At 37.9% G+C, this 12,403-nt stretch overlaps 1 protein-coding gene across 1 annotated transcript in view; it reads left to right on the top strand.

Moving 5' to 3' along the window:
• Positions 1–11,167, top strand: part of LOC149820661 (uncharacterized) — a 43,113-nt gene extending 31,946 nt beyond the window's left edge. The window contains exon 2 of the mRNA XM_089983444.1: positions 10,375–11,167. Within this exon, the coding sequence (XP_089839570.1) occupies positions 10,375–11,024 (650 nt within the window). The 3' untranslated portion in view covers positions 11,025–11,167. The remainder of the gene's footprint in view (positions 1–10,374) is intronic.
• Positions 11,168–12,403: the final 1,236 nt, after the last annotated feature.

The raw sequence follows: 12,403 nt of genomic DNA, 5'->3' as shown, positions 1-12,403 counted from the left end.
AAAAAAGAAAAAGGTAAAAAGAATCTATCCTATTTAAAAATAGTTGTTTCTAGAAACAACTATGTAAAAAGACAAAAATACCCTTGTATATATATATAAATTTTTTTTAACAACCTTTTCTATCTCACTGGCCACTGCAAAGTTCAAGATTTTCTCGTAAATGCTGTAAGCATTATCTCTCCTTTGCCCCAACCTGCTTAGAAAAGGGCAAATGAATTAACTTTGCATGAGCATCAATTTCATAGCAAATATCAGAAGAAAAGGCAAAAGAAATATGCAGTCATGATGACATAACAAGGACCGTGTTGATCCTTTTCATTTAAACAGGAACTTTATATTTCCATGAATAAAATATTGAGGGAACAATCAGTCATGTTTGATGGTTTGAGAATCAAACTGCTATACCTTGCAAGAAACACTGTGAGTACTCTAATGCAGTAATAACTGCAATGGTAAATCACACTTGTACATAACACACAAGATAAACAAAGAAAATATCCCCATGATGCTACAAAAAGATAAAACTATGCAAGATATTGGACATGTTCCCATGAAACATCCTTAAAAGTATACATCATTATAAGTGTTGCTTTGCAAAAGGCTTTTGAAAAATAATTTTCTCAGGTGTTTTCGAAAGAAGATGCTAGCCAAAGCATGAATAGCTTTATCAATGGAAGACAAGATGTGTCCATTCTTTTAATTCACCATATCTCTAATAATAATTGAGAATTGTTAAATCATGATAGAGATAACATGCATCATAACAAGTGGTTCCTCAGCACCAAGACGTATAAATGGTGCTGCACATATATAGCCACAACACAAGGAATTTAAAATACAACTCCTTACTGGTTGCAGAAAAGATAAATCTGGATGCAACTCACTAGATTAATCTTCTAGCTGCGTAAAGGATGACACTAACTTCAAACCCTTGACATGAGTCAAAAAAAAGGATAAAAGCACTTACCCCGAACAGTGATTGTTCATGTATGCAGCAGTTATAATGTTCCAAGCAAAAGGTATAGTCCTGCAAGTCACAATGATAATACAAAAAAAAAAAACAGATAAATTATACAAGAAAAGAATACCATCAAGATGTTCTAATGATTTTGGTATTCAAGAAATAACATGTCAGTCAGATAAAATATAAATTCTCCACAACTGAATCACATCATATGTGTAAAAAAACAGAAAACAAAATCTTTTGGAAAATAGGAAGGAGCCCGAGACTGAGCGCGCGAGAGAGAGAGGTACCCGTACTTGTAGTCTGTAGAGGCCCATAGTCTTCTTCTTCTTCTTGCCCTATCATCCGAGAGAGAGAGGAGAGTGCAAACACAAATAAAAGGGGAAAAAGGGACCCCCTTTTATAGTCGTTGACATTAGTCAACGACTTAAACACAAGTTTTGCCGACCTAGGCTATCGCCTAGGCAGTCCCCTCCTAGGAGCGCTAGGCGGTGCCTAGGCTTAAATGTAGGGCCCCACCACCCAAATCGTATCGCCCAGGCAGTGGGGCTGCACCTAGGCTGCCTTTGACAACTAAGGGTTCTACTAGCAATCAATATTTCACGATCAAAGGTGTAGTACTGCTTTGTAGTAGCAGTCCTTATATATCGTATTAACAATCAAAATATGGCCAAAAGAAAAAATCTCTATTTGATGGTAGCAGAAGTTGGGGTGATTTTTTCATTTTCCTTGGGGTCTTCCAAACAAATTCAGTGTATTGCTTTAATTGATTCATAAGCCTCCCAAGAATGGCTCTTTCTTTGATGGTTCAAATAAAATTTTAAAGATATTAAATGAGCACAATACGATACGTAACACACGAAACACGACCACACGATAACACAAGAATTTACGTGGTTTGGATCTTGATGATCCTACATCCACGATAGGCCTCACCAAACACTTACTCGGTGTGGACTACCTCCATTGATGTATTTATAATGCTTTACAAGGGTTGCCATAATTCATGGCTCAATAGAGACCAAAAGGTAACACAATCATGTTTGGCAAGAATCCTTAAAGGACTCTCCTTGTATGGCAAGAGTCCCAATGGGACTTTCCTTGTGAGAGGGCAAGATGTCATCTCTTTCTTGGTCTTGAAGACTTTCCTTGTTGGACTTCTTGAGTAAGTGAACTTCCTTATTGATTTGATCTTTTGGATGGATCTTGATAATGGATCTGGATTGGCTATGTGGGTCGTGTACTCTAACATATATGACCACTACAAAGCCTTCAAAAGCTTGGATACAAAGTGTGAAAATGTCTATGATAAGACAATACGCATACGAACACAAATAATATAGAAAAAATGTGCACAAAGGCACTCTCACAACACTTGAACAAAGTACGCAAAAGCGTAAAAATAATAAACATGCACTAAGGCATATATTTCATAGAAAGAACCGGATGCTTGAGACTCTCAAGCTTGAGAAATACAAGGGGGGAACACCCCTATTTATACAAATGCAAGAAGGTGCAAAGGGGGCTCCCAAAGGAGTCGTTGGGAGCCCCCAACGGTCACATTTGTGACCGTTGGGGGCCCCCAACGACTCTATTGGGGGACCCCCAATGCACATTAAAAAATGTGAAAAATAAAAAAGAAAAAATAAATTACAAAAATAAAAAATAAAAAGAAAGCTACAACATATTCCAAAAAGGGAATATGCGCAAAACAGGAAATGACGAAAATACCCTTTCGGGTAAAAGTATATAAATATATATATTTATATATATAGAGATATATGTACATATAATATATTATATGTAAATATATCTCTATGTATATAAATATATATATTTATATTTACAATAATGATAATGATTTTTAGGAGATACATTTTAACACCCCCCTCAAACTTACGGTGTGATAACCGCAAGTTTGTCAAGAAGGAAATGAAATCTGGGCGAACATAGAGCTTTTGTGAAGAAGTCGGCAAGTTGATACTCAGATGTCACATATGGTAGATCAATGACGTTCTTCAAGTATTCTTCTCGGACATAATGACAATCCATCTCTATATGCTTTGTTCGCTCGTGAAAGGTGTGGTTCTTGGCAATGTAGATTGCACTCTTATTGTCACAACATAGCTTTGTTGGTTCTTTGAAAACTACTCCCATATCTTCCAAAAGACGTCGAATCCATACAATTTCCATTGTAGTGGATGCCATGGCTCTGTATTCGGCTTCAGTGGATGACAGAGAGACCTTATGTTGCTTTTTACATCGCCATGAAATCAAAGATTCACCTAAGAAAATACAAAAACCAGTGGTGGAGTGACGGTTACTAGGGTCACCTCCCCAATCTGAGTCAGTATAAGCAAGTAATTTTAAATCAGAAGAAGAAGATAGAAATACTCCCTTATTTACTATGCCCTTCAAGTATCTGATGATGCGAAGAACAACACTCATATGAACGGTTGTGGGAGCGTGCTGAAACTGACTGGCGATGTGTATAGCATGTGACAAGTCAGGACGAGTAATACTAAGATACATTAACGAACCTACCAACTGCCTGTAAGGGGTAGGATCAGTTAAGGGAATACCATCGTCAATTTTCATTTTTGCTCCCACAACTTCAGGAGTTTCGCATACTTTGTCATCAGAAATCCCGGATCTGTCAATAATCTCACAAGCAAGTTTAGACTGAGATAGAAAATAACCACGTTGCGAATAGGCAACCTCAATTCTAAGAAAATATGTTAGAAAACCCAAATCTGACATCTCAAATTTGAAGTCAAGACGGACTTAATACCCTTGACTCCTTGAACATCATCACCTGTGATTAACATATCATCAACATAGAGCAATAAAATTACAATCCCTGCATTAGATTTTTTAGTAAACAAAGCAGTGTCAGTATAACATGAGGAAAATCCATTTTCCAGCATTACATTGGTAAACCTATCATACCAGGCTTTGGGTGCCTGCTTTAAACCATAGAGAGCCTTACGAAGACGAAAAACTTTATCTTTAGGAATTATCATGCCTGGTGGGGCATCCATATATACTTCTTCGTTGAGATCACCATTTAAGAAGGCATTTTTAACATCCATTTGAAAAATGTTCCAATTTTTAATAGATGCAATAGTAATGAGACACCTAACCGTAACCATCCGAGCAACAGGGGCAAAGGTTTCTTTGTAATCAATTCCATACTCTTGCCCATATCCTTTAGCAACTAAGCGAGCTTTATACCTTTCTAGGGAACCATCGCTCTTGGTTTTAACTTTAAAGACCCATCGACAACCTATAGTTTTCTTTCCTATAGGTAGAGATTGAAAATCCCAAGTTTCGGCCCTTTTAAGAGCATCAAGTTCACTTTGCATGGCCTCTTGCCATTCTATACATTTTTTTGCTTCTTCAAAATTTCTTGGCTCAAAATAAGAGTGAATGACACTTAGACAAGCCCTATATCGGGGTGAAAAAGAATCAAAAGAGACAAAACGATTTGGAGGTCTTCTATTCCTTTCAGATCTTCTATGGTCAAGAGAGGTGGAAAGCTCACTATATTGATCAATAGCACTTCTAAAGGTGTCTTGGTTTCTACGAGAGTAGGTTATAGGATCACTTGGAACTCTACTTTCTGGTTCATTGGGTGAATTATGTTCACCAATGTCTCCATCATTTTCCTCATCATGGTTTAATGATACATCATCATTACTAGATATGTCATCATTACTAGACAATAAGTCGAATAAGGAGTAATCAAAATTTTCTTGTTGAGAAACATTTTTTTCAAAACCACTTTCATTTTCTAAAAAAGTTACGTTTCTAGAGACATATAGTTTATCATCTCAAAGGTTATAACAACGAAAGCCTTTTTGAGTTTCGGAATAACCAAGAAAGGCACAAGGAATAGCCTTGGGAGAGAGTTTGTCATTTTTATCCGTAAGTATGAAGCACTTACATCCAAAGACTCTTAACCTATTATAATCAGGTTCGATCTTATGTAATACCTCGAAGGGAGATATTTTACCTAATAACCTAGATGGTAAGCGATTTATCAAATAAACAGAAGCAAGAGCTGCTTCAACCCAAAAATTTTTAGGAATATTTTGAGATATAAGGAGAGTCCTAGTGGTCTCGATAATGTGCCTATGTTTTCTTTCAGCTAACCCATTCTGTTGAGGTTTCTTAGGACAGGACCTTTGGTGAACAATACCTTGATCCTCAAGATATACTTTAAATTGATTGGAGAGATATTCTCCTCCAGAGTCACTTCTAAAAATCTTTATGTTACTGTTGAATTGGTTCTTAATCATTGAATGAAATTTTTTAAAACATGAAAACACTTTATGTTTAAACTTAAGAAAATATATCCACGAATATCTGGAAAAATCATCCACAAATGTTACGTAATAAGAAAAACCTCCTTTTGAAACAACAGGTGCAGGTCCCCAAACATCCGAATGAACAATTTCGAAAGTTTTAGAAGAGAACATAGTTCTTTGCTCAAAAGGTAAACTTCGCATTTTTCCAAGAATACAGTCATTACAAGAAAAGGAGCTTTTACATAGGTCTTTTGCAAAATGTAAGTATGATAACTTGGTGATATTAGGATGACCAAGTCTTTTGTGCCACACATTTATATCTTTATGTCGGGCAACATTACACAAAACTTTTGGAACTTGAAGAGATTCCATATAATATAAATCTCCCCTTCTAAAGCCTTCCCCAATCAATTTCCCGGACTGGCGATCCTGTATTAAACATTTATCACAAGAGAATTTAATATCACAGCCATGGTCCGTGAGTTGAGAAACAGAGAGGAGATTTAAGTTTAGTTTAGGTATAAATCTGATTTTTGGAATAAAGAACTCTTGAGTTTCAAAATTACCTATTCCTTTAATTTCAAGAGAGGTTCCATCCGCAGTGGAGACATAAGATGGGGAACCATTTTTAGAGTAATCGGAGAGTGAAAAAATGTTTGGGGACATATGAAAGGATGCACCGGAGTCCAAAAGCCAAGAGATTTTACCTGGAGAAGAAGAAGTGGACACGGCCGCACCGGAGGTAGATCCCTTGAGGAGAGGTTGAAGAGCTTTCACTATTTGACTTATAGAGAGGGTCCCACTTGAAGATGCCTCCTCCTTCTGTGGTACACCGGTGGTAGCCATGGCTAGGAGCTTCTTCCACTTGGGACAAACGGGTTTGATATGCCCCGGTTCTTTACAAAAATGACAAATAGTTTTGCTATAGTCTCTTTTCCCTCTTTGTCCACCATTTTCTCCTTGATTTTGAAATTTAAAGTGAGGGGGACGATAGGTTCTTACATTGTTTCCGGGTCTTGATACGGCATTAACTTCACTATTTTCTTCAATACTATAAGGAACCGCAAGAACATTTGGTCCTTGTTTACATAAATTCATACGAGTCTCTTCACCACTTAGTTTGGTGAGAACATCTTCAAGAGAAGGAGGAGAAAAGGAGGAAAGAAGAGATGACCTTATTTGCTCAAATTCGGGCCTTAGCCCATTCAAAAAGTTGAAGAACCGTTCTTCTTCAAGTTGCTTGTGACGAAGCTCAATTGCCTCTCCACTCCATTTTGGTTCAAGCATTGCAAGCTCATCCCAAATAGAGGAAAGATCGGCAAAGTATTCCCTAATCGTCATTTCACCTTGGGTAAGGGAAATAGCCTTCTTTTGAAGGTAGTATTTATGAGAGAGATCCCTTGATGTGTACATTTTTTCAAGATAATGCCAAGCTTCCGATGCCTTTTTGAATTTAATAATGTTGGCATTGATCTTAGTCTCCACGGATGAGAAAAACCATGAAAGAATCTTGAAATTCTTCATTTCCCATTCATCGTGCTTCTTGGAGTATTCTTCAAGGGCTTTGGTTCTTTCTTCTCCCTCAAGAACCTTGATTTCGCTTCCATTTACCACGGTAATCTTGGGTTCCGGTTCCGGAATTGTACCAAGTATATATCCCCATAGGCCCTTCCCTTTTATATGAGCCTCCATATTTCCGGCCCAAACATGATAGTTGGACCCATTCAATTTGAAACCAAGAGCAAAATGGGACTTTTTTTCGCTCATTAGAGAGTAAAGAGGTAGAGGAAAAAGCGTACCAACACAATATTTCCAACACCAACTTTGCACAAGATTCTTCTAAAATATATGAGAAAAGAGATCCACCACTTCAAACTTCAAAGATCGGAAGGCACGTTTTTCGAGGCACTCGAAAAAAGGAGAATCCCACGATCTTCAATAATCAACCTTGCTTTGATACCATGTGAAAATGTCTATGATAAGACAATACGCATACGAACACAAATAATATAGAAAAGATGTGCACGAAGGCACTCTCACAACACTTGAACAAAGTACGCAAAAGCGTAAAAATAATAAACATGCACTAAGGCATGTATTTCATAGAAAGAACCGGATGCTTGAGACTCTCAAGCTTGAGAAATACAAGGGGGGAACACCCCTATTTATACAAATGCAAGAAGGTGCAAAGGGGGCTCCCAAAGGAGTCGTTGGGAGCCCCCAACGACTCTATTGGGGGACCCCCAATGCACATTAAAAAATGTGAAAAATAAAAAAGAAAAAAGAAATTACAAAAATAAAAAATAAAAAGAAAGTTACAACATATTCCAAAAAGGGAATATGCGCAAAACAGGAAATGACGAAAATACCCTTTCGGGTAAAAGTATATAAATATATATATATTTATATATAGAGAGATATATGTACATATAATATATTATATGTAAATATATCTCTATGTATATAAATATATATATTTATATTTACAATAATGATAATGATTTTTAGGAGATACATTTTAACACAAAGAAGAAAAGCCCAAAGTTCACAAAGAAGACTTGAACACCCAGTGAACAAAAAATTTGAATGTCTATAATCTTTGTCAGTTAGTGTCACCAAGTGCTGGAAACTGAACATGGCTGCCTGGTAGAATCTTCAGGTACCACAGGTTGAGATAAAGGGCAAGAGTCTACTGTATTGGCATGGTCATATGGTCATATTGCACACGACCAGTCCTTATGAAAGTACGTAAAAGTCGATTTATAGTTTTGCATGTTCTTTCAGGCCATGTTGTCATTAACATCATATTGGGTTTCTAGCATTTTTTGTGGTAAGATTCCACAAATGCCGAAGGGCCAAAGATGTTACTCAAATATCTGATATGGAAGTTATTCTTTGATTGAACTCATGTATGGTGCACAAATCAAAACCTGCTATAAGCAGCTAAGACATATTTTTTGGATGATGGTGTCTCTTCCATTGGTTGTTTGGCTAATGAAAGTGATCCATTTGTTGTTTGGTTGATGAAAGTCATCCATCTACTATTCAAGTGATGATTTCATCCATTTTCTTTTGGGTTGATTAGTCGATGACATAATCCATTTGACATTTACTTTAGACTCCTTTCAAGGGTTTCTGCAGTCTTCTTCCGCTAAAACAGAATCAGACACCCCCCCACCCAACGGGAAAGCTTTCCGTGGAAAGAGGGGGTATCACGTTGAAAATGGCCCTCTCTTTCCATGGGGAAAGAGCGGGCAGAGGGCAGTGTTTGCATAGCCACTGTGGTTCCCACGGAAACGCTTCGTTCTTCGTGCATTTCTGCAGAAACCCCCTTGTTTCCATGACACACAAACGCCCCCTTAGGATGTTATTTCCTTTTGTGAGTATGTCAGCTTCAAACTTTTCGACCACTACTGTCATTTGAGCTCACCATTGTTGCATGTTTTATATAATTAATTGTCTTGCTCTTGCTACCACATGCTACTGTCAATGTTCTCCTTTGCAGAGTCCTCGGTGTGCATTCTTCGGCAACTATTTATTTTGGTGTCATCTTGGCACCGCTGCTTTCTGTTTATTCTGTGATGCCATTTTACATGGCTTTTGTCAGTCATATGTGTTATCAATGTAAGATTTATTCACATTACCTGGTTAATACTTAATACCTATTATGTGTCTGCCATTAATCTTACCCCTTGGCAAGTTCCTGTTTTCCGCTGGGAATTGATTTTGTCAGTTATCACTTCTTGAGGTTTGCCTTTCTGCCTAAACTTGCTATTGACTTGATTGCTACTTGCATGGTTGTTCCTTGGAATTACCATTTCTTACATGACTTTGCATCTTCTTGGTGACACATGGTGCTGCAAGTTATACCTCATTGCAGCAGCAGGCTTCTTGAATCTTGCTTCTTTGTAAAGTATCTTTGCTTAACAGGAGATTGAGATGTCCCCTGAGGTGTAAAGATATATCGTGTTAGGGTAAGGTTCTGTCAGATTGGTACTTGTGCAAGTATTGCTAGCGTTGATATTCTCCCACTCCCTCTTCTTCTCTTTGCAAGTATTGACTCCTAGTCCTATCAGATGTTTTAAGGTTTTTGTCCATCTGACCATTGATCCAAATTAGACACTTGCAGGTGTTTCTCATAATTTTTATTGTCATGCAACATTGAAGGTGAAAATTAGCTTGCTGTGTGCATAAACACTTTTATTGCAAAGATTGAGGGCTTGGTGCATGTGTGTTGATTGATCCAGCAAACTTGTCCACCCTGTTTTGCGGTATCCATCTTTGAGGTGGTCAGCAGTTAGCTGTTATTTATTGTTTTTTTATATGTTATAATATATAACTGATATCCTTTTTTTCTCAAAATGCATCTGAAGACTGTCCTAGTATTTTTCTTATTATACTTTTATTTTTTTTCGTTCTTTTCAACTGATAAATGAATGCTCAAATACATGTTTCTACAAAGACTGCATTGATCATATGGCTCATAATTGGAAGTTGTTGCTTGTAACTTTCAGTTACGGGTGTACGTTGTCTTTTCTTGGCCTTTATCTGTCTCTGCAATAATTTTTCAGCTTGTGGTGAAAAGGGTAGTCAGCCTCTAAGCACTTGCGTTATATCAACACCTTGTTGGATGATATGAATGAGGACTTGGGGATAAAATCAGATCTCAGTACAAGTTATCAATTCTGTCTTGTAGATTGGGTCCAATCTTGCCGAGATGCTGTTGGCTTTTAAGGCTTTTGACATGTTCTCTAAGCTTGATATCTTTGTATTAGCAAATGCATCTCTTTTATAATGACAGATTGCATTTTGTGTACTTGTGCAGCAAGATACTAGAGGTTTTTGTGTTTTTGGATACCTTTCTACTGCTAAAAACCATAAAATGCTAGAGATGTAAATCGCTTGTACATCAGTTCTTACAGTTGTCAAACTATCTGTTGGTTTGACTTTATTCTTGAGGATACTGGAATATGCAACTTGCATTAGTTGATTTGCTCTATCCTTGTAAAGTTGATGACTGCATCCTTGTGCTTTCTCTTATTCCCTTGTCAATCAAAATGGGTTGCAGAAGAAATGAATCCATGTTGTCCTCTTTTGCAGCTGAAAAATTCAGACAACTGGTTGGAGAAGAGTCATCATCTAAAAGTGGAAAATTCACGTTTCTAAATTGCTTTGACATGGGTTCTGGAAGTATGGCGTGCGTTGTGAAAGAGGGTATGAGGCTGTACGTCTACAACATGAGAGCTGGGCATGTGGAAAGAGCGAGGCAGAAGGCCATTGAGACTGCCCTCAGTGATGCACTATCTGGGGGTCTGAGCGTCAAGGAAGCAACAAAGCAAGCACAGAAAGAAGGTGCCAAAGCGGCAAAATTAGCATCTCGCCAAGCAAAACGAATCACTGGGCCGATCATTGCTTCTGGTTGGGACTTCTTTGAAGCGATCTACTATGGGGGCACCATGACTGAGGGATTTCTTAGAGGCACTGGGACCCTCGTTGGGACTTATGCTGGGGGCTTTCATGGAGAGCAGAGACTTGGAAGACTGGGTTACCTTGTTGGAAGCCATTTGGGCAGTTGGGTAGGGGGAAGGGTAGGACTCATGGTCTATGATGTGGTTAATGGAGTCAATTATCTGTTACAATTCGTCCAAGCAGAGGATAGTTCTAGTTATGAAACATCATACGAGAGTCCTAAAGATTCAGGGGAGTTTTATGATAATTCAGAAGCTTCTGGGGAATCCTATGATCTATGATCTATGACGTATTTAGATGATGATATAGCAGACACATACCCTTTTTTCTGTTTCCTCATCACTGTAAAATTCATACTTTGATCAGGTCGCAGTGTTTGAGAATACAATATGGAATGAATGATGTATTATTGTATTCTAGCCAATGTGTGGAATTGCTTCTTTGTGCAATAGCGTGTTGAGAGAGAGAGAGAGAGAGAGAGAGACCATATTCAAAGCAAACAAGCTGTCCCCACTCCCCTCATTGTGTGCGCGCGTGTGTGAGAGAGAGAGAGAGAGCATATTAAAAGCAAACAAGCTGACCCCTCCTAATGAGCACTGCAACTCCCTAAAATTCAATGACATGAATAAGCTTTATCCAAGGCTTTGTCAAGGTTTAAACCTGACTCGATCATCTCAGATTGAGCTAGAGTTTATCTTGTAATTCTGACCTAGTCTTGTCAAAATATAATGTTTATGATTAAGATTTGGATTAAATCACGTGTTGACTTGTTTTGAGTATCATACCTGCGATTCATAAGTTTTTCATATCTTTTATTTTTTTGGTAGCTGGTTTCAATTTTTTTGGGGGGTTTGATGTTATAAATCAAACGAGCATTCTTAATTTTTAGTTTATTTTACATTTGCTTTAGGGGGGTGTTTGTTTCATGCCCTTTCCTATGAAAGAGAGCCTCTTTCGTAGGAAACAGTCTCTTTCCTAGAAAGGGTGAAAAAGCATGTTCATGTGAAGTGTGTGGTGGGATCCACGTAATAAGTGCCAAAAAACCAACTTTCTCATCAAAGCGAGTTCATACCTCTTCCCATGGGAAAGCACTTTCCCTCCAAAGTGACCCTTTCAAAGGAAAGAGGCTTTCTTTGGGTGGGAGCTTAACAAACGCCCCCTTATGGGATTAATTGCCTTTTAGTTGGTTTGACTTTATCACAAAGTTTGGCCGACGTTTTCAGCTGTCCAAGCATGACGTGAACCCAGCAGGTTGCTTAAAAGGCCTGATGGCATAAAGTGTCCTGCAGCTAGACGACTTTATGGATCAATTCCTTTTTAAGCGGCATAATAATTAGGGTTGAGAAACAAGTCTAGTCTCATGGCTCGGCTCGTAAAGAACTCATTCTAACTCATAAAATAAGCTCAGCAAGCTGAATATGAACAATAGGTACTCAGCTAAGCTCAACTTGTATAAACTCGTGAGTTAGTAAAAAAATATATTTTACATGCATTTTTTGCAATCCTAGACTCCTAGTTCTTCCATCTCTAAAACAATTTTTTCTATAAATAAGCTAGCTTGAGTTCAGCTTGTTTAACTGAGGACCATTATGGAGCTCGAACTCTGCTTGGCTCTCCACAAGAATGAGCATGCTTGAACTTGCCAAGCTCGGCTTGTTCA

The sequence above is a fragment of the Nuphar pumila genome, chromosome 12, assembly GCF_984573655.1.
Source record: "Nuphar pumila chromosome 12, dmNupPumi1.hap1.1, whole genome shotgun sequence".
Taxonomy (NCBI): domain Eukaryota; kingdom Viridiplantae; phylum Streptophyta; class Magnoliopsida; order Nymphaeales; family Nymphaeaceae; genus Nuphar; species Nuphar pumila.
This window is presented reverse-complemented; position numbering and strand designations above follow the sequence as displayed.